Source organism: Podarcis raffonei, chromosome 3, assembly GCF_027172205.1.
Source record: "Podarcis raffonei isolate rPodRaf1 chromosome 3, rPodRaf1.pri, whole genome shotgun sequence".
NCBI lineage: Eukaryota > Metazoa > Chordata > Lepidosauria > Squamata > Lacertidae > Podarcis > Podarcis raffonei.
Genome location: NC_070604.1, coordinates 89,991,989 through 90,014,000, shown reverse-complemented (window position 1 = coordinate 90,014,000; position 22,012 = coordinate 89,991,989). Strand labels below are relative to the sequence as shown.

At 44.3% G+C, this 22,012-nt stretch overlaps 1 protein-coding gene across 2 annotated transcripts in view; it reads left to right on the top strand.

The window, feature by feature from the left end:
- The window catches only part of LOC128411020 (uncharacterized), a 77,998-nt gene extending 57,275 nt beyond the window's left edge, over positions 1 to 20,723 (top strand). Inside the window, exon 5 of one of the 2 annotated variants that reach the window (XM_053382958.1) lies at positions 19,812 to 20,723. In XM_053382958.1, the coding sequence (XP_053238933.1) occupies positions 19,812 to 19,919 (108 nt within the window). In that variant the 3' untranslated portion in view covers positions 19,920 to 20,723. Of the gene's footprint in view, positions 1 to 9,222; positions 12,026 to 19,811 lie in introns of those variants that run through there. The other variant, XM_053382957.1, reaches the window with a different exon arrangement.
- The last annotated feature ends 1,289 nt before the right edge of the window (positions 20,724 to 22,012 follow it).

Below are 22,012 nucleotides of genomic sequence, written 5' to 3'. Positions count from 1 at the left end.
TGGATGTGTTGCTTAGCAACCAGAGTGGGATGCTGCTTGCTGAGGTAGCACATGCCCTCATTGGCTGTGTGGTTCTGAGGGAGTCTTTCCTCTGTACATTTGATTGAATGCCTATCTGCTATATACAAGGCCTAAAGTAAGAAAGACAAAACCTCCCTGTTCCTCAAATTATATACCGCTCAGTATAGTGTTTATCATGAGTTCTTTTCTCTGTGGACTCTGTCTGTGTTATGCAAGTGGTTTTGCTAACAGTACCTTCAGCATGTATGGCACTTTGCAGTATGAGAGGACAGGTCTCTGTTCAGAGGGCTTGCAGTGTAATCACAAAGAAGATAAAACAGGAAGGGAAAGGAAGAGTAAGCTGGAGAAGAATAATGTCAGTAATGAGGGCTAGGAGAGCTAGGATGTTATGCTGCCCAAATGATTCCACTTATTCTTCTTCATTGGTCACTGAGCCTAGAATTTCTTTCTAAAACACTTGCCTGGGGCCACAGCCCTTCTCTTCAAAACCACACACCACAATGCCTGTTTGTGTACTTGGTTGTGGCTGTAGTTGCCAGACGAAAATGCAGGGTTGCACCCCCCTCTGGGAGTGGGGGTGGTAGCAAAGTAAAACACAAACTGGGAGAGCAGGCTAGTTCCTAACAAAACAACACAAAACGGAGTAAAATAGTGCCTGTGCATTTTGCTATATATGTCAGGGTCTACAAATGATTGAAACCTACTCTTAAAAATAAATAAATTGAAAGCTAAGAATTTATGGATTCCTGGCTCGTGTAGGTTCTCTCCATTTTCATCTTATTGTGGCCTGTTCGGGATACCCTTTGAAATCCTCTGGGGATTGTGGTGTGTTAAAACAGGTGGCCATGTTTTGAAGACTGGAGAGACCTGGTAACCTTCAACATGATGCCCTTGGTGAAGTGATAATTGGCAAAATAAATAAATAAATAAATAGTTGAAACTGTAGAGGCCTGATAAGTGGCTATCATCGCAGGCCAACTTCTGCTGAAGCCTCTCCTTCGCTTTTGCCATCCCTTTTTACCACAGTATGTATTTTATTTTATTTTATTGCCAAATTAGATTTCCTGCTGTGAAGACTTGTTTCCCATTATCGGGACCCCATGAGAGCTTCCAGACCTTATTCTGCCTTGCGTCTTGGAGTTTTGAGTAGTTAACAAGTGTCATCCTTCCCTCGCCTGTCAGCTACATTGTCTACCTGCAACTTAACCACCCCTCCCCACATACTAACAAAAAAAGCACAAAAACCCCCACATCCAGCTGCTGCATGTTCACTGATCCTGATTGGTTGGCATTTTAAAATGGAGGGCAGTGCCAGCCTCTTTGTCCATTTCCATCTCTCTCTCTCTCTCTCTCTCTCTCTCTGTACTGGCAGGCAGCTTCATTGCTCAGAAGAGGGACAAATCTGTCTGATTAATTCTGCCCCTTTAGCTCTGAATAAAGGTTGCTATGTTACCCTCCCACTCTGAGGCCTGCCAGTGCATACAACCATCCATAATGCCACAGCAGGCAGCTGGTGAGTGCTCTTGAAATGTGCCTCTCCTGCTGTGTTCTTGCTGTTCGCCAAGGTTACAGGGTGTGTGCATGGGGGTGTTGGGCATGACTTTGGGGGGCAGAGCTATGGATAGTCAGACATTGCAGCGCTAGGATTTTCCTTCATAAAAATGCCAGCTTGGGAGGATCTCACTCAAAGCGGGTTTCATATCGGAATTATTATAATGAAAAGCTGCTGCTTGACCATGCTCAGTCGTGGACAAGAGCAGGCCGGATGCCCACTGCCACCCTCGCTGATATCGCTAGTTTCTGAAAGCAGGGACCTGTGAGCCCCCAGATAATCTCTCACCATTGGCTGTGCTAGCTGGGGCTGCCAGGAGAATGGGTGATACTGCTTTCGAATGCAGAATGGGATGATTATGATTAAAAAAGATAAGCTGTAAATTAATAGCAGAACAAAAGAAGACCTGTCACAAGTGAAAAGACAATAGGGAAGTAGCTGAGCCAAAAACGTTATCTTTGTAGTGCTAGATTTTTGCTTGCAGGGAGGTTTCTACGTGGAGGAGCGCTCCAAAAATGGCACCTCACTCCATGCTACGTGAAGTGCTCTATTCATTTAACCATCTCCTTCTGCTGTATGTGCAAACCTATAGTGATTCTAAAGCTGGAGGAAGATTTCCATGCGTCCATCAACTTACAGGTCAAATTCCCCTGTCAATCAGGATTCAATGACATTTACAGTGGTGCCTCGGGTTACATACGCTTCAGGTTACATACGCTTCAGGTTACAGACTCCGCTAACCCAGAAATAGTGCTTCAGGTTAAGAACTTTGCTTCAGGATGAGAACAGAAATCGTGCTCCAGCGGTGCGTTGGCAGCAGGAGGTCCCATTAGCTAAAGTGGTGCTTCAGGTTAAGAACAGTTTCAGGTTAAGTACGGACCTCCAGAACGAATTAAGTACTTAACCCAAGGTACCACTGTATTACTATGCTTTCAAGTCAGCTAAATTTTTGCAGTCTCTGATAAATCAGGTTTAGTGTAGTTGTAGATTCATGTTTGGTTCCAATACTGGAAGCAAACTCGAGATGTGATTCACTGGGCCGAGGGCTCCAGACGCCAGACTCAGCTACATTAGTCAAAAAACCAGCATTTTGAATGTGTTATAAACATACAACAGCAGATGGCGCTGTAGAGCACAAAACATTTCTATGCAATTTTGCATAGTGTTTTTTTCCTTTCATTGTAACAATTTAATTTATGACTGATTTCTAGCATTTCCCCCCTGTGTTTAGATCTATCCACCCACCCACTCGCTATTGTATCAGTGAATGCTAGGATAACCTTTTGTCAGACTGAATGATGATAGCTGGAGTTGTTATCATTTGAATTTGGTGTTTGGTCAGAGCTTTTTCAGAGCAGCTGAAGCAAGGCATTCTGCATATAGAGCTTGTTGGACCACAAGACCTTGTTGGACTACAGTTCCCATGACTATTGTCCCTAGTAGGCTGAGGCTGATGGGAGTTGGAGTCCCACATTTGAAGGGCCTCAGCTTCCCTATCCCTGATTGGGTGTTTGGTAGTGTTTAATCATCAGTGATCTTTGCCAATTGAATTCTACAGGTGAAAAAGTCCATTGTGGCTGTGCAATCTTCAGTCATAGCTCTCTGACAATGCTAACCTCAGAGGCCTAAACGTTAGTTAGATGGACCAAGAAGTGTGCAGAGTCACATTCAGTATTATTCCATTATTGCCCTCCCGGTACAGAAATGGGAACATCTTGAATTGGAAATATTTTGGATTGCAAAGCCAGTACTGCTGATTTAAATTCATGGCACCTGTTCAGAGAAGTTTCCTGACGCTTTCACTGTTTAACCCCAGAGGCACCTAGGGTCAGACTTCCTCAAAGTTCAGAGATATTAATAATTTTAACTACTGGCTGCTGTCACAGTAGAGAAGGATTCAAAAGGCTGGTCACTTGAATCTGAGTCCACATAACTGCAAAAGAGGAAAAACTTTTGTTGTTTTTTCAAGCATTGCAGAACTACCTGTCCAACTGGAACTTAGAATAACAGCACCTTTATATGTATGGGCAGATGAATCACATAGAACCTGGGGCAACTTATGCAAAGGCTTTCAGATATTGTCGGACTCCAGCTACCATCAGCCAATGATGTTTGGCAACATCACATTGGTTATGCCTGGTGGGGAAAGAAATGTTCATTACAACCGTCTATATCTAAGGTTGGTCAGCCTGTCCCATCAGACTGGGTTATTATACAGCTTCCCAAATTTTAATTATAGTTGATTATTTGCAAATGTTTGTACAGCCCTAGCAGAGATGAATGGTACAAGAGGAACACTCTCCCACTGGATGTTATTGAAAGCTGTAGTACAGGATGAAGGTAATACTTACAACATCTTTCAACCATCTTGCGATTACCAGTTTTCGGTGGCTGCAGCTGGTAGCTAAAGTGGGGCCCTACAATTTTTTTATTTTTTTACTGCAACTCCCATCAGCCCAAGCCAGCATAGCTAAAGGACAGGAATGATGGGAATTGTAGTTCATAACATCTGAAGGGCGCCACGTTAGCTACCCCTGTGCTACAGAGAAATAGACTAATTCCTAGACTCTGCTTAATAGTTCCCGTTGGATTGCTTTGATTGAAAACTGAGTTTTACTTAATGGGGAAATGGGGAGGAAATGCAGCACATCTTTGACTCTTAGAGCAAGAACAGTTAATTTCCATCCCCACAAGTTCTAACAGAGAGAAACGGAGACTGTTACTGTTTAATTAATATATTCAATTTATTTATTTCGTTGTACATATTTTTTAAAAAATACCCAAGTGGTGCACAAAAAGAGAAAGTGAGTCATAGCGTAAATCATAAAACAAAGCCGTAAGTATTAAATGCTGCAGAAATAAAATGGGCCAAGTTGGGAAGACTTGAGGGGAGGGACAAAAAGTTTTCAACAAACATAAAAATTTTACGATGTTGGGGCTGACTTCTCTTGTGGTGACCAGAATTCCAGAGACCTATGCCACAACACTAAAAGCATGTGTGCTCAAGTCACTGTGTGCTTTACTGCAATTGCGCCACCTTCTGGTGCAGTTTCACACACAACCCCCTTTTACTTCAGATTTAATATCCACTGAAAAAGTCTTAATCTGCAGCTATAAACGCCAAGTATTTACTCCCTTGAATCTGTACATTATTTTTACTTGCGCCAGCTTGAAGGTTACAGATTTCAGAGACCACTTGGAGAGGATCAGTGAAGAAAAATGCAGCAAAATGCCTCTAACTCAACTCAAACCTGCAGGAAACGCTTTAGAAATCGTTTTACCGTATTTTTCCCTCTATAACATGCAGATTTTTTCTCCTAAAAAGTAAGGGGAAATGTCTATGCGTGTTATTGAGCGAATGTGTGGTCCCTGGAGCCGACTGGCCCAAGTGCATCACACATTTTCTTCGAGGGACGTCTTCGTTGCGGTCAGCAGAAGCCAGGGAAGTGCTTGCTAGGAGGTTTGGCCACTCTGCAGCGTGACTGTGTGTTTGCTAGTGTGTGTGCTTTGTGAGTGTGTGGTTGCCTGTGTGTTTGTTCGCTAGCGTGGGTGCTTGGAGGGAGTGAGAGAGTGACTGACTGCTGCATCTTCTCCTGCAATTTGCCTTTTAAAAAATTGGAAGCAGCGGGGCAGTAAAAACCACCTCCGAAAGCCCCATTTTTCCCTTCTAAGGCTGCAGCTCGGCTTTGGGAGACCTGAACCCCTGCCTTGTTCTTGGGGGATCTTTGAGGTTTTCCCTTTAGCTTTAACCCAGCCCCCTTATTTTACCAGTTTATCTTCATTCTCTGCGTTCGAGCCTCCCGAGAGAGAAAGCTGTTGCTTTCCTGCATTCTGCCTCAGGGTCTTACTGCCCACCCGCTTCTGTTTCATTACTGTGTTTGCTCAAACGGAAAAAAGAGCAGAGAAAACCCCTCCCCTCCAGGCAAGCAGAGGGGAAAGCAGCGCGTCCTTCCTTCTACCGTAATTCCTCTCCGTGCTCCAGTGCTGCTGCGTCTAGGGACTCGCAGGCAACACGCAGGTGGGGGGAGAGAAAGAGAGAGAGAGCTGGCTGGCTGGCTGGCTTGGGTGGGTGGGTGGGTGGGGGAACTTTTGCCTTCCTTTCCTCCCTCCGGTAAAACCCCTCTCCTGCATTCTTAGCCAGCTGCTTCTCCGCACACCCCTCTCAGTGCTCCTTGTCCATTCTATGTTTTTCCTTCCCTCCCCACTTAAAATGTGGTTACAAAGCACGGATCCACATGGATCCTCAGGATCTTTGCATAGGGTCACCCCAAATTCACCATCAGATCACATAGCATATCCATGGCTACAGCCTGCACCAAAAAAATCACGCACCCACTGTTGCCTGGGGCTGCAATGGTGCAAAAACGTGGTTACAAAGCACAGATCCACATGGATCCTCAGGATCTTTGCATTGGGTCACCCCAAATTCACCATCAGATCACATAGCATATCCATGGCTACAGCCTGCACCAAAAGAATCACGCACCCACTGTTGCCTGGGGCTGCAATGGTGCAAAAACGTGGTTACAAAGCACAGATCCACATGGATTCTCAGGATTTTTGCATTGGGCTACCCCAAACTCACCGTCAAATCACATGTCTGTGGCCACAGCATGAAGCACAAAAATGATACATCCACTGCTTCATTCAGAATTTTTTTCCTTGTTTTCCTCCTCTAAAAACTATGTGCGTGTTATGGTCAGGTGCGTGTTATCGAGCGAAAAATACGGTAATCCTTGCTCTACAAACCTCATTATGTTACATAGAATTCACAAGCAGCATAACCTGAAAATGCTGCATAGTGTGTGGACATACGGGCACTTTTTCATACCTAGTGTGAGTGCCCAATAGCATGAGATTATTGGGATTTCAGATTTTATATAAATGTGGTGAAGATCCAAAGTTTACTCATTGCATCTCATTGAGCAGGATAATTTTCTGAACTCTGGCAAGGACCCTTTTCTCTGCTTGTTTCATGCGCCAAAATATATGGGAAGAAATGAGAATACCATTAACCGGGTTGCTGAAGATACATTGAGAAAGTACATATTTGTCCTTTCCCCCCTTTGATATGGGGAACAGGGAAGATAGAAAGATGGTTGCTTTCCCAACTTCGCATAACAACTCTGTCCTGGCAAATTGTTTTTTGCATTATCAAAAATGAATGGATAAAATAGCTATATTGAATCTATAGGAGATGCTGCAGTAGGAGTAGCCAATGTGGTGCCTTCCCATTGTTATGGACTACAATTCCCATCATCCCTGGCCATTGGCCATGCTGCCTGGAGCTAATGGGAGTTGTAGTCCAAACTATCTGCCACCCCTGAGCTAGAGAAGGCATCAAAACCATATAAATGCATGGCTTTGGGCAAAACCTCTGTTTTTTTCAAAATTGGTGTTGAAAACCCCCTGGTTTTTTTCAAAATTGGTGTATCATACATGATTGTATAGGTAAGTACACCTAGACATTGCTTCTTACATATATTTTTACTCACCCCTGTTCTTATACTATGCCAAGATGTTACCTATTTGATGTTGCTTATTAATGTAGTCCGTACAAGTGAAAAAAATAAAATGTGATATGAGCCTCATCTAATGTAAGTCATTTTCAAAATGGACCAACTGAAGTAATTTGAGTCCCCTTGGTCTACTCTGAGAATGACTCACATTGGATATTAACCAATCTTCTTTCCTTAAAGGTCCCCCCCAAAGTTTATGCAACAAAATCTGGACTCATAACTCTTAACTCAACTGATAACCCTGTGGGGTAGTGAATGCCCATGCAGAAATCTGTATGTTTAGATCAGTGAGGCAGAATACAGCAGTGCTGTCAGAAGGCTGAATCTTTGTCTTCCATTGAACTGATGGTCCTATGTTAAGAACCAGGGAATGAACCAGATAATCTAATGGACCCTTTCCCCTGCTGACAAAGGGATTTGACCCTACTGGCAGGGTCAGCAACAGAGAAGACCTTTCTGTCTGTGACCTTTTCACTGTTTGATTGTAAGTCAGAATCCATTAGGGAAGATGCATGGATCAAAGACTGGGGTTCCGGATACAGTGACCACCTCTTGACAGACATGGCCATGAAGTGTCAGAGGTCACTTCGGGATAAAAGACCTGCTAGTTGGCGCTATGGAAAAGGAAAGGAAAATCCCAATGCTTAGCAAAAGGGCCGTCTCTTCAAGTTGGTTGAGTAAACACTAGCATTTAGGAACACTGGTGTGTGGAAGGGAGGGAGGGAAGGAAGCAAGCAAGCAAGCAGGAAAAGAAACAGCAGGGTGTCTAGAGTCAACATCACGGCAGCAACATTATGGGATAGGTGTCTCCAGTTGCCTTACCCCCCTCTCCATCTTGGAATCCTTATAAGAAGCTGTTGCAGGAGAGTGGCTGTGAGCAACATCACGGGAAAGGTGTTTCTATGACCAAGGGGAAACTCAAGCGCCCTTGCTATTTTTGCTGTTGCCAGGAAAAGTGATGATGTTGCATTTATAGTACTGAAATGTTGTTTTCCGTATGCTTCTGTATTTGCTTTTATGTTGTTTTATCACGTTATTATGGAATCGTTCTTGTGAATTTTGATTTGGAGATGTACTTCTTTTTTTCTTCACTGTAAATTGTAAACTGCTCTAAGCACGATCCTTTTTGTGGAAAGGCAGCATACAATTCAGATGAGGATGAAGCTGTGCCTTGCTATATCCCCTGCATAGCCCTATGTGTTGTCTTCACTTCCCTTTTCATTTATTTATTTTCCAATTTCCATTTTAAAATATGTATAACCCACCTTTTCTTGGCAGAGCTCATGCCAGCTAATGGCAACACATTTATTTATTTATTTCGTTACTTAGTTTCGTAAGATTTCTTGCCCGCCTTTCACCACAAAAATAAAATATGCAGTTATAAAACAAACGAAAAAGTTACAACCAAAACACTAGTGCAGTAACCAGCGCTGTTTCTCTAAAAAAAGAGGTGCCGGAACTCACCATGAACGCCTCCCTTGTTGTCTTAGGATGGAGGTGCTGGAACTGAGTTTTGGTAAGTTCTGGCTGAAAAAAAAGCCTTGGTAGAAACAATGGAAAACAATGACTTATATTGAAAACAGTACAAACAATTAAGACCCACTCCACATGTAAGAACAGTTTAAAATAATTTCAGTACAACAGACTGGGATGAAGAGCTCCACTTAAAAGGCTTGTTGGAAGAGGAAGGTCTCTGGTAGGCTCTTAAAAAAAACAGTGAAGATTATGCCTGGATAATATGTGGCAGGAGGGAATCGAAGGAGGGTAGGTGCCTTCTTGGTGGTGGCATTCAGGCTATGGAACTCCTTGCAACAGGAAATACAGCTAAACCCCTGTCTATGCCTATAGACATTTTGTTCAAAGCACCTTTGTTTAGATGTATTTTTCAGTGGTGCTGCCTTAGTATCAGCCAGATTTATGGCTGGTGTTCAGCACTTCCCTGCTTTTTCATTTTTACTCTTTTATGATTGCTGCTTCACTGGTTTTCTTTTGTATTATGAAGGGGAAGGGCCACCTTGATTCTTCTGTGCTTGTTTAAATAAATAGGGTGCTCACTGGCAGCTTCCCTTCTGCACACTAGTCTCACGTGCTCTGATACCTGTCCTTCTCACCTTTATCGTTTCCGCACAGCACATCCATGGGAGCCGACCACCACCTCACTTTGTGTATGACCCCTCGGCCTTCGCCTTCCGATCCCTGAGCACCTTGAAGCCTCTGAGCCCGATAGCTCCAGTTGAAGAACCATCATGTGCCTACTGAAGGAGATAATGCCAAACTCTCAGGAATCCTCATTCCAACCGACTTCCCAGCAGGGACTGGGTGTGGGAGGGCATGGTTTTTTGTGTGTTTTGTTTTGCAATAACCACCAAGATTGTTGGTAACAGGAGATGGGTGGCTTTTCTCTTGCCTGTTTTTCATGCCGTCGTAACTTCTGAAGATTTGCAGAAAGGGAATGTCTGTGCATTGAGCAAGCTCAGCTCATAAGCCATAGTACAATTATCAAGATGGTGTCTGATAACGCAGAAAGCTGTTTTTCTTACAATTAAAAGTTGGCATCTTGCCCTAATGAATGAGCAGTGATCCATGTGGTGGAATGTGAAGAATAAGCAGGGTTCTATCATTTCCCTCCCCAAATCTAATGGGAGTTGTTCTCTGTAGCCCAGTGAACCTTGCCAAGAATTAGAATGCTCTCTTGTCTCATCAACTAAAGGTCAAGGTGGATCTGGCTTAGCTGCCCCTGGAGGGTGGACCAGATCTTCCTTGTGCAACCACATTACAAGGCTGGAACAAGAAGCACATTGAGGTTGTGCAGCCCCAGGGACACCTTGAGACATGGCACAAACACACACTTCTAGAGTACGTCCAAAAGGATTTTCTCATCTGCTGAGTTCACTAACGTCGCATGTTCTTGACCTGTGCAGTCTAGAATATGCCATGGAGCCCCAGGATGTTCTGTGTCTGGGCAGATGTTAGCCAGAAGGTACTCAGGAAAGAAGATGGGGCTGGAAGAGGCACAGTTTCCTCTCACTTTGGCTAGAAAACCCCTTATTGAGCCATGAGAGCATCACTTCCTTGGGCGCCATCCCCATCTGGCTGGGGAATATGTATGAAAACCATAAGTGCATGGTTGGGTTCCCAACCATGTGTCTGGCTCCATCCATGTGATCACACTGCTCACATCCTGCAGCTGCATGGGTTAGCACTGCAGGGGATAGAATAATGTGTGCTTGGGTTGCCTTTGATTTATATTCACTGCACTAGTTGAGATATAATAGGCACTGGGAGCAAACATCGGCTCTCAGCCGGCTGTTCAGATGACTCTTTGTAGATCTGAGTGAGGGAGAAAGAGGAAGACAAAATATATTTTACTAACAGCATCTTTATGGGGGCCGGAATGCTGCTTTAACATGACTGCAGCCCCCTCTGCTCCACATTGATTATCTTTCTTCTTGCTGGTCTGCATTGACGTAAGAGGGGCTAGTTTTTGGTGCTGTTAAATGGCCCAGATTTTACAGCAAGGATGGGGAACCTATGATTCTCTAGGTGATGTTGGACTGCCACCTGTCTCAGCCAGCCTGGCTAATGGTTAGGGATGATGGGAGTTGTAGTCCAGGCAAATCTGGAGGGCCACAGAATTTGCTGCCTCTATTTACAGGGTCCCCTTCAAACCAGATGAAATCTACAGTGTCTCTTGGGCCTACACTGTTTTCTCTAGTTCTGTGATTTCAAAGATGTGTATTCAGACATCAGTCTTATCGGTGTACTATAATAATATGGTGTACAATCAAGCACCCATTTCTGATGTGTAATCACCATTTTTAATTTTGAAAAACATATATGCAAAACAATATTTGGGAAATGTGAGTCTGCCATAGCATGAACAACTTCTCTGAAACTTGGGGAGGAATTAAGTGCCGTGCTGTTCTGATCATTCCATCAGTGCAAGCTTGTCTGCTTGCCAAACAAAATTGCCCCCATCACCCCACACACTGTTCTAGGGTGTTCTCCTCCTGACCCCCCAGAGCAGATTTGGGGGAGATGCGGAGGAGGAGGGGGGAGCCCCATTGCACTGCCTTTGCACTAGCTCCTGCTAGCATGCTGGGTTAATTGAATCTGGGCCTTAGATCTTAATCTTGGCCATAGAACATATTCTGTATAGAAAAAGCCAACCTCAGTTGCTCATGTTCCCTTTGGAATCCCAAGTCCAGAATCTTTCAAAGAGTATGAGTTGACTCTGCTGCCTTAAGTCCTCCCTGCACATAGGTGGCAGTGGATGGAATGTTTGTGATAATAGAGTCAATGCTTTGGGTTGTTTTTGTTTTTTTTACTGCCCCATCCCATGAAAATTCGGTGGTGTGCACAGCCTTCTTTTCACCAGCATCAATGAAATAAAAAGCAGGCTGCTTTTTGTCCGCTGGCTTGCTCTGATAAGAACAAAATCAATGAGTTATGAAATAAGGCAGGTCTTTTTTTGAAACATTTCCAGTTGAAAGGGGGGAAATTTGCTTCCTTGTCTTTTATTGCTATTTTTGCAGGCTCTATGGTCAACAATGCATGGTGGGATTTGTAATCTTTATGGGCTTTAGCCTCCCTATATGACAAGGGCAAATGTAACCTAGCTTGCCGTTTCTGCAAGTTAGGTTTGGCCTACAAACAGCCAGCATGAATCGTGGTCAGGAAAGGTTTGGGGTGCTACTTCCCCTGCCTAGAGCCAACTGCTTGTCCCACAGACACTACAGAGCGCTCCCCCCCCCTTGCTAAACAGGATGACTCTTTCTGATTGGCCCATAATATGCCGTCCCAGATGATGCTCCAGGATGAAGGAATGGAGGGGAGACGAACCTCTGTTAATGTTGCCTTTCTTTAGTACTTTTGTAACATTTCTCTCTCTGTGGTTTTTCAATCAGAACAATAAAGTTACATTTTAACTGCTGCTATATTCACTGCTGGTTTTCTTGTCTCTGAGTTCCGAGGAAAAAGCAGGGTTTTAGTTTACTATTTCAAAATAGACAGGGCCCCCGGGACTCCCATGTTTAAAATATTCCTCATCCCACAACAAGGGAACCCGAGCAGCTTGACTGGAATCAGGCACGCAAGTTCAGGGAAGTTGCACAGGCTTGACCTTTGCAGTTTTTGCTGTAATAAAAGAAAAGGCTGCTTTTGCCACGTTTTGCTGGTCAGCCTTGATGAGCAACAATTCTGTCCCGCCCCCAGAGGGAGTCATCAACCCTATACGCAACAGCAGATTTGGTATTTCCACAGTGTTGTGAGGTCAGTGTGAGCAACTAGGTTACACATCTCGCATGCACGAAACAAGATCCTGAAATGACTGTGTGTGTGTGTGTGTGCGCGCGCAAATGACTGGACACTGCCCTGCAGTGAGGAATTTTGGGGGTGTGTGTGCAAGGACTGGTTCACACAGCACTGAGAATGTGACTCCCTGCAGCTGATACTTAGAAAAGATTAGCCATCTGCCAACAGTTTGCTGTTGAAAGTTAGAAGAGACATTGCTGTGAGAATAGAATTATGATCTATAGGCCAGGGTGGCAACCTGGGCTGTACTCCCTTGGTGAGAGGACAGGAATTGGAGATCATGTACCAGAGTTGAGCAGAAGTGACTCTGAGGGTGGGCGTGGCCAAAACCAAAAGTTGGGTGGGCCACTCCTCTTCTCTCTTTCCCTCTCCCCCCTTCATCATCCATCCCCAGATCCAACCATTCATACTCAAGAGACAATTATCCATCCTGTTCACACAGAAGCAGTCTGAGGCATGAGAAGTTTGGCCTGGAGTTGATCAGTCCTTGGCTACCCGGTAGCTGCAAGCCTCAATTGTGAAATTTGGTGAACATCTTTGAACAATTATGAAAGCTCTTCATATACATATATTACTCCCTTTTTCAGGAGAATAGTGCTATCAGTGTTAGCCAAGTCCTTTGTGTCTGGAAGTAGTGCATGCCATCAGCGAGAATTGCACCCATGATCACCTGTACCCATGATCTGTATCTGAGCGCCAAACTATATATTACAGAAGGCATAAGGAAGTTATAGCCCTCTAAATGTTATTGGTCTTCAGTTCCCATCAGCCCCAGCCAGCATGGCTAATGGTCAGGATCTGGGATAATTGGAGCTGTCATCCAGCATCGTTGGAGAGCACCAGATTCCTAATTTTCCCGTCCACCACAAGGATCCCACCAAAAATCCCCCCAGGAGCTGCTATTTACCCCCCAAGGTGCTGTTTGCAGCTGGAGGGGCATTATTGAAAGGAATAGGAAACTCTTCCCAGACTAGATTGCCGACAACTATTTTCTTTAAAAGTGGCCCAGTTAAGCACACTTTCTAAAAAGCATGAAAAACATACAGTTTTGTCCGAGTGTCCCAAGTATAGCTGAACGGCTGTTACTGGAGAGAATGCTGGACTACATGAAAATCTGGCCTGAACCAGCATGATCATTTTAATGCCAAGTTAATATGGTAGCTTTTTGGAAAAGGCTAAATAAAAATAAATAAATCAGTATTTATTTTAAAGGCTAGTTGTGCTGGCTGCAGTTTTGGATTACCTTTCCCACTGTGATTCGCTATGATGGCATTTATATTGCTCATCTCCTGACTTCCATCTATGATGGAACTCAAGGTGACATATGTCAGTTTGCCAGGAGGTCTTGTGCAAGGCTGTTGCTTCATATGCCAACTTTGGGTTGTGGTTCAACAAGTCCTCTGTTGATGTTGAACTGCTAGAGGATGAATGAAGTCTGGGTGGTACTAACATAGGAGCTGTAGTTCAGTGAATTTGTGCAGCTGCTCATATGTATGAAATCTACTGTGTGTGCCCAAAGGATGACAGTTGTTTTAAATGCCTTCTATTTTGTTCAGAGAGGTTGCTTCATGATGTAAACTGAGCACAGCTGGTCGGCGGTTGAGCTTGCGGTTAACAGAGCAGTTCCAGTAACATTTGAGTCCCAGCCCTCATCCTGTTGCCTCGGCGTGCAGGTGTTTCCCTTCAAAGGTGAAAGCAGCTTATTTAGATTCCAAAAAGGGGATGGATACTCAGAACATAAACAGAGGCTCCTGGATCAGGCCAATGGCCAATCAAGTCCAGCATCCTGTTCTCAGAGGGGTCAACCTACAAGCCAGGACCACATCGCAAGAGCGCTCTCCTCTCCTGTTTCCAGCAACTGGTATTCAGAAGTATTACTGCTTCCTGACTGTTGAGGCAGAACATGACTATCATGGCTTGTACACATCAAGGTAAAAGGTAGAAAGGTAAAGGACCCTAGCGGTTAACACCACACTGAGAAGCATGTTTTCCCTTAAAAAAAATCTTCAACATTCAGCCTGGGAATGAGTTCTGTATAACTCAGAAGTTTGCACATGGTATTCTGAGCATTAGTTGGTCCCAATAAAGCTATTGATTTTCCTGGGAGAGGGGGAGGTAAAGGACCCCTGGACAGTTATTAAAGGTAAAGGGACCCCTTTACAACGGTCCAGTTGTGATCGACTCTGGAGTTGCGGCGCTCATCTCGCTTTATTGGCCGAGGGAGCTGGCGTACAGATTCCGGGTAATGTGGACAGCATGACTAAGCCACTTCTGGCGAACCAGAGCAGAACATGGAAACACTTAAGTCCAGTCAAAAGCGACTATGGGCATGTGGTGCTCATCTCGCTTTCAGGCCAAGGGAGCCGGCATTTGTCCACAGACAGCTTTCTGGGTCATGTGGTCAACATGATTAAACCGCTTCTGGTGCAGTGGGACACCGTGATGGAAACCAGAGCGCATGGAAACGCTGTTTTACCTTCCCACCACAGCGGTACCTATTTATCTACTTGCACTGGCATGCTTTCAAACTGCTAGGTTGGCAGGAGCTGGGACAGAGTAATGGGAGCTCACTCCTGGCTGTTGAGGCAGAACACAACTATCATGGCTAGTAGATATAAGTAGCCTTATTTGCCATCTATTTGTCCAGGCCTCTGTTAAAGCCATCCAAGATGGTGGACTTCACTGCCTCTTGCGCAAGCGAGTCCTATAGTTTAAGTGCCGTGTGCAGAAGTAATTTATTTCCTCTGTCCTGAATCTTGCAGTCTTGGTTGTTTTACCAGTTTTAGTGTTAATGAGAGCAGGAGAAAAACTTTCCTTTATCCCTTTCCTCCATGCTGTGCATAATTTTACATGTTATCATGTTGCCTCTTCCTCACCTTTTCTTTAAACCATAGGTAGGCAAACTAAGGCCTGGAGGCCGGATCCGGCCCAATCGCCTTCTAAATCCAGCCCATGGACGGTCCGGGAATCAGCGTGTTTTCACATGAGTAGAATGTGTGCTTTTATTTAAAATGCATCTCTGGGTTATTTGTGGGGCATAGGAATTTGTTCATATATTTTTTTCAAAATATAGTCTGACCCCCCACAAGGTCTGAGGGACAGTGGACCAGTCCCCTGTTGAAAAAGTTGGCCGACCCCTGCTTTAAACTAAAAAAGCCTAGAATGCTGCAACTTGTCTTCATAAGGGCGTCACTCAACCCACTTGATAATTTTGCTTGTCCTTTTTGGGAACTTTTCTTGTGGTGTTTCCCTCACCCCTACGAAACATTCCCCAGCCTCTTCAGCTCTCTGTACCTCCTGATCTGCAAAAGCACCACAGGAGGACTTAGCCCACAACATCTTCTCCTAAGTTTTAATTTGAAATTTGGGAAGCCAGGGAGACTGACTACCAAGTGGCGTAAGATTTTGTTTGAAGGCCTCCCCTAAAAAAAACTGGATTAAACACAGAACTATAAACATGATTCTTAACAGGCTCAGGGATAGCCCCCAGTGAGCCCTGGCTTAAATAATACCTTGAATGGTTTTACAGCTATAGAGTTGCTGAGAATCGGCATCTTTTGCAAACGTTTCAAAGGGGCGAGTGCATTTCTATTTCTTTCCTTGTTGTCGTGTTCTCTCTTAATGAGCTCCCTCCTTGCACTTGCTGAACAACTCAACAGCTCCTTGCAGCCACTGTTTTCTCTCTTGCATCCAATGCTGCTAATCAAGCCACTTACGCTCCTAGACTCGACAGCAAATCATTTCAGCAATTACTACCCAAGAACAATAAAATGCTACTGTTTTTTTTCCCCTGGTGTCATTAGCGTGTCCCAGACATTGTGTTCTCCTGCTTTGACGTGCAGTAATAGTCCCGTCCAAATGCACTGCCCGCCGCATTGCAGCTTCCCAGCTGTGCCAGCTTCCCAGCCACAATGGCTTCTCCCTCCTTGGAGACGCTGTTAATTTTCAATTGGAGCCCTCCAATCCGCTCCTGCTACTTGGGGAGTTGCTGTTTAGCCTGTGATTTGCCTAATTTAGTATTCTAATTACTGAATTGGCTGGGCAGCCATCTGTCTGCTACGTGAAGTTCCTTGCAACCCCATTCCGAGTATGAGGCCAGTGAAGTTGTAGGGAATACTGAAGACCCATTTAGTCTCTGTAAGGAAAACGAACCTTTGGAGCGTTGTCAACAAATCCAGAAAGGGTGGCTTCCTCTTAAGTTTCAGGAGCTCTTGACCTTTCTTCTGGGCTCAGGTTGGTCAAATTTTCTCTGTCTTCTGCACACATTGCCAAAAAGGAGAATTTGTTCCTGGTAAAATAGGACAAAAGAGGGGAAGATTTGCATATAATTTGCATATGCTAATGTATATGTATACATGCATATTTCAATGTAATTACTGTAATTTAAACATCATTCAGCCCTGACACTGAGGTCCAGCACTAAGGGCCTTTTGGTGGTTCTCATACTGCGAGAAGTGAAGCTACAGGGAACCAGGAAGAAGGCCTTCTCAGTAGTGGCACCCACCCTGTGGAACTCCCTCCCATCAGATGCCAAGCAGATGAGTAACTATATAGCAGCCCTGTATAGGGAAGCTTTTTAATGTGTAATGCTTTATTATGATTTTATATATGTTGGAAGGCACCCAGAGTGGCTGGGGAAACCCAGTCAGATGGGTGGCATGATATTGTAGTTGTTCTTATTCAATAGTAAATTATTATTATTATTATTATTATTATTATTATTATTATTATTATTACAAGACAAAAGCCAAATCATTGGCACTTTCAGAGTGCTCAATATTAAAAGCATGTATTTGTCTGGCATTGGAAGGACAACAAAATTGGTGCCAGGTAAGCTTCACTTGAAAGAACAATGGGCGGACACCACAGAATCTACTTGGATCCCACTGACTTCACAAGGTATCTTATATTTGAAGCTGTATATATCAAAGTGCAGTTAGGGCCAGCCTTTGAGATGCCCTGAATGGAGTTCCATTCTGTCTTTGGCTGTTGAGTCTTCATCCCTGAACTCTGTAGTCTTCTTACCACTGCTGCAACCATCATTGAAGATCTATTGAAGTCCAGATTAGTCTCTTCCAGTTGCCAGGTGTTTCTTGGAAGCAATCCTCATTTGCCTTCTTCAGCCCTCTGCTCAGCTCCTCTGTAGAGCTAGCACTTGGAAGCAAGTGCTCCACTTGCCCAATGGCTGGGCCAGCTGTGGCATTTAGATATTGTAGCAATGGAAACTCTGAATGAGATGTTGGGAAATTAAAATAAAACCTCAGTGTTATGAAAACTAACCTAATGATTCAGGCCTAGGAAACTTGCAACATTACAACAGTTGACATTTGGGCCAAAGAAAGAGTCCCAGCCACCTACACCCTGATTTGGATCACTGAAGGTTCTTTTTTCCCCTTCCAGTTCCTCAAAGTTTCTCAAGAACAGTTCAGACAATTGTGCAACTGAATTATTGTTGACCTGTCTGTTTTTTTCCTTCAGGTTCACATCTGCTTCAAAACATGTGTTGATGGTTATGTAGGAATCAGATTGGGCCAACAAGGATTCAGTAGGCTTGCTGTTGCTGGCTGGGTTCAAATCTAGTTTATCAAACATGTATTTGTCAATGTAGACTGTTAAAAGCAGCATTGTGGAAATATTTGATGTATAACACTTATGTAGAAAGTATGGTAAAATATCTAGATTCCCCATAGCCCAAGTTGTGTACATTCCATTCTTTGGAAAAGGATGGAAAGAAACAGGTTCTGTGTTTGAATTCTTCATCCAGCTTCTGTAATCTGAATAATTCACTGCTATCAAGCAAAATGGAAAATATTCAGGGCAACTTCCAATTGCCTTGCCGCTTTCCCCAGGAAACAAATGGCTATTGGGTTTTCTGCAGATTGCTGTTTGTTCCAATTTGGTGCTAAAGAGCAGGTTTTCCGGGGCAAGACAAAGGCAAAACTGCTTAGAGCCATGCTTTCTAGGCCCAGGACAAGTGGGAGTATGGCTGAGCCCTCAGTGTGCATAATGCATCCTGCTATTGATAGGAACAATATTGAACTTCAGTCTTACCACTCACCCACAGGAAGTACAACTCTGATCTCATCCATGACCAACTTCTGATATATTGCCATCCATTGCTCACATGTCTTCAAGCTTATATTTGCAGAAACTCAAACTTGCTTGAAAGAGCAAAAGCTGGCCTTCTTAGCATGCAGAATTTTGTATCCGGCACAGAATTCCATGCTTGCACAGATCCACAGCACAGACAGATCGCTGGAGCCAGTTGTCTTTGTTAACTGCTGACAGAAACAATAGAAACCTCTTAACAACCACAAAGGAGTATTGGGATTCAGAGATATGCATACCAGAGAGATCTCTAGCTGTCTGTCCTCTTCTTTCCAGTGTTGTGTTCAGTCTGAAAGGTTACTGTGTCTAGCAGTTGCCATTCATACCCCTGCAGTGGAATTGATGGCATAAATCAGGGTTACGCAGCCAGCAGTCCTCAATGTTGATGGACTCCAACTCCCATCCTCCTTGATCATTTGCTAGCCTAATTAGGGATGATGGGAGTTGGAGTCCAAGTGCTTCTGGAAGGGCACAAATTTATTAACCTCAATTTAGATGGATAAATAGGCCAGGTGCTAATAATAAGAATAATGATGATGATGATGACAATTGCTGGAAAAGCCAAAGGTGTATTTCAGGCATAGGCAAACTTGGCCCTCCAGATGTTTTGGGACTACAACTCCCATCATCCTTAGCCAACAGGACCCGGTGGTCAGGGATGATGGGAGTTGTAGTTCCAAAACATCTGGAGGGCCGAGTTTGTCTATGCCTGGTGTATTTGAATGGCCACAAAAATTGCTCATGAAGATGGCCTTAGCCTTCATTGACTAATCCTGTGACAGAGTTATTTCTTTATGATCCTTGAAAACAGGTATCTCAAGCATGCTTAAATTAACTGCTTCAATCCATCAACAGTATAACACAATATATATTACAACTTGAATCAAGCTTGTTTGCTGGGGGTATGTGGTAGCCAAATTCAGGACCCCTGTTCATTGCAATCCCAGAAGATAGGAATATAAGAGCTGTCTTATATGAAGTCTGATCACCAGTCCATCTAGTTCAGTACTGTCTACTTTGACTGGCAATGGCGCTCCATGGTTTCAGCCAGGGGACATTCTCAGTTTTAGCTGGAGATGTCCTGGATTGAACCAGGAACATTCTGCATGCAAGGCAGATGCACTACATCTCCAGATAAAATTGAGACTATCCCCTGGCTGAAACCATTGAGAACCATGGCAATATGATAGCCTCCATGTGCAGAAAAACACAAGCTTTCAAATTCCACAGGAGTCTCCATCATTCATCTGTGCTCTAGAAAAGCGTGCATTAAAATATCTGCTTTGTTTCTCTTGCAGGCCCAGTGCTTAAGAGAAGATTTAAAACAGCCAGCCTGTTTGTTGAAATTTGCAGTTTGCATCACTCGGCTGGCATCGTGCGCAACGTCTGGCTTCGGAAAGCCATAGCAGTGTCTCCCCTTGCATGCTGCCCTTGAACTGCCGCAAGTGTGAGTGGTGCCGGCTCAAGTTGGCATTTCACCCACTTGGCTGCGGGAGAGAAGAAAGGGATCATGGGGAAAAACCAGCCTCCAACTGGCTGCTGACAGATTGGCAGCCTTTTCTCACATTACAGTGAAGGGAGCAATGCTGTAAGCTGCCTTAGGTCCTGCACTGAGAGAAAGATGGGATATGCAAGGTAATGAAATGAAATGAAATGAAAGCAGCAGCCAGGCTAAGTGCACCCTGTCTTGTCTATTAGATCACTGTGGTAACAGTCGACCCTAAAGGACATTAGAATGATAGATGGGCCATCTACCTTGTGCTCACCTGCTGGAGGTGAGGTTGCAAAATGAATGATGAGAAAATTACAGCTGAGCAAGCCTTGACTCTGCAGGACGTGGGCAGGGCACATTCCTAGCAGACAAGGGAAATAAATCCAGCCCTTTGCTTATCTCCCCGTGCATAACCCCAACACATATTTCTGCTATGCACTCCACTTCTGGGGTTGTGATGTGGGCAAACCCATTGTGGCTTTCCTTCATGTCATGAGATACACACTGCTTTTACTTCCCCTGCTTGTAGATTGCAATGCCATGATCAGCTCTTGCTCCAAGAACAGTCTGGCATAATGGGGAAAGGTTCCTTTGAGCAAAAGCAGAGTGCCATTCTTCCTTCTGAAAATACTCATTTCTAAAAGTTGAGGATCAGAGCTTTAGCTAGGTTGCTTTAGAACCTGAGTACAAAAAGCACCACTGAGATGTAGATCTGATGCACTTCCAGGTGAGGGAATAATAATAATAATAATAATTAATAATAATAATAATATAATTTATTATTATATCCCGCCCATCTGGCTGGGTTTCCCCAGCCACTCTGGGCGGCTTCCAACAAAACACTAAAATACAACAACCTATTAAACATTAAAAACTTCCCTAAACAGGGCTGCCTAAACAGGGCATTGTAAATAGACCATTCAGGTATCACACATGGATCATTGGCAGCAGTTTTTTTAAAAAAGCACTTTTTGCGTTTCTCTCAGGGTAAATCTGGATTGGATTTGGAGTGGATTGGAATATAGGCTGGTGTTTTGATGGCAAGGACATCATGTGGGCTCTGCAAAACAAAAAAACAAAACACCTTGCATGGATGAGTAGCACCCATCCCACAATAAACACCTGTCTGAAACTGCCCTTGGTCTTGTAAAAAAAAGGAGGAAACTGCATCAGCAGGAGATGAAAGAGCAGAGGGGCTTATCAAACAAGAAAAAGCCTACTGGTACATCAGTGCCTGGGGACAATGATGCAGACACATGTCTGAAGAGCAGGGGTGGGGAGCGCATAAAAGCAAAAACTGAGCAAAGATGGATAAGCTATGACACACACACCTCTGGGAGACTGAGGGGAGGAGGGGAGATGGTCACAGCAGGAAGGGGAAACTCCTTGAATTCTTCAGCAACCTGCCTCATCTCTGCTTCTCCCCCCCCCCACACACTTTCACTTCTGCCTCGAAGTCTGGACTGCTGTCTGGCACAGCCTCTTCCTGCTCACTAAACCCTGTTGCCTCTTCAGCATCCGATACCTCCTGCTCCCAGTCTGCCTACCCTTCTCCCTCTGACCACTCATCGCCATCCCACCACCAATCCCTGGCTCTGAGCCTTCTTCCCTTGGAGGTTCCCTCAGGAGTTCCCCAACTGCCTCCCTCCACTCCTCTGCATCCAGCCAGTCTATGACACCGGCATCTCCAGGTACGTCTGGGGAAGGCATCCGTCGGAAAACCTAGAGAGCCACGGCCATTTAGTGTAGACAGTACTGAGTCAGATGTGGAGAGCACTGTAGTAATACCCAGCTAACTCAGTGTAAGTCAGCTGCCGGTGTTCCCAGTCTCTTAACAACTGCCTCCGAAAGTGTTAAGTGTTCTTTTCAAGCTCTTGTTCCGAACAGTTTATATAGCACACGGCACAAATGAGCAAACATGCTGCCCTAGAGAGGCGACAACTTATCTGGAGGGTGTACATAATCAGGCATTTCAGAAGGAAAAGAATGCAAGTTATTTACCATTAA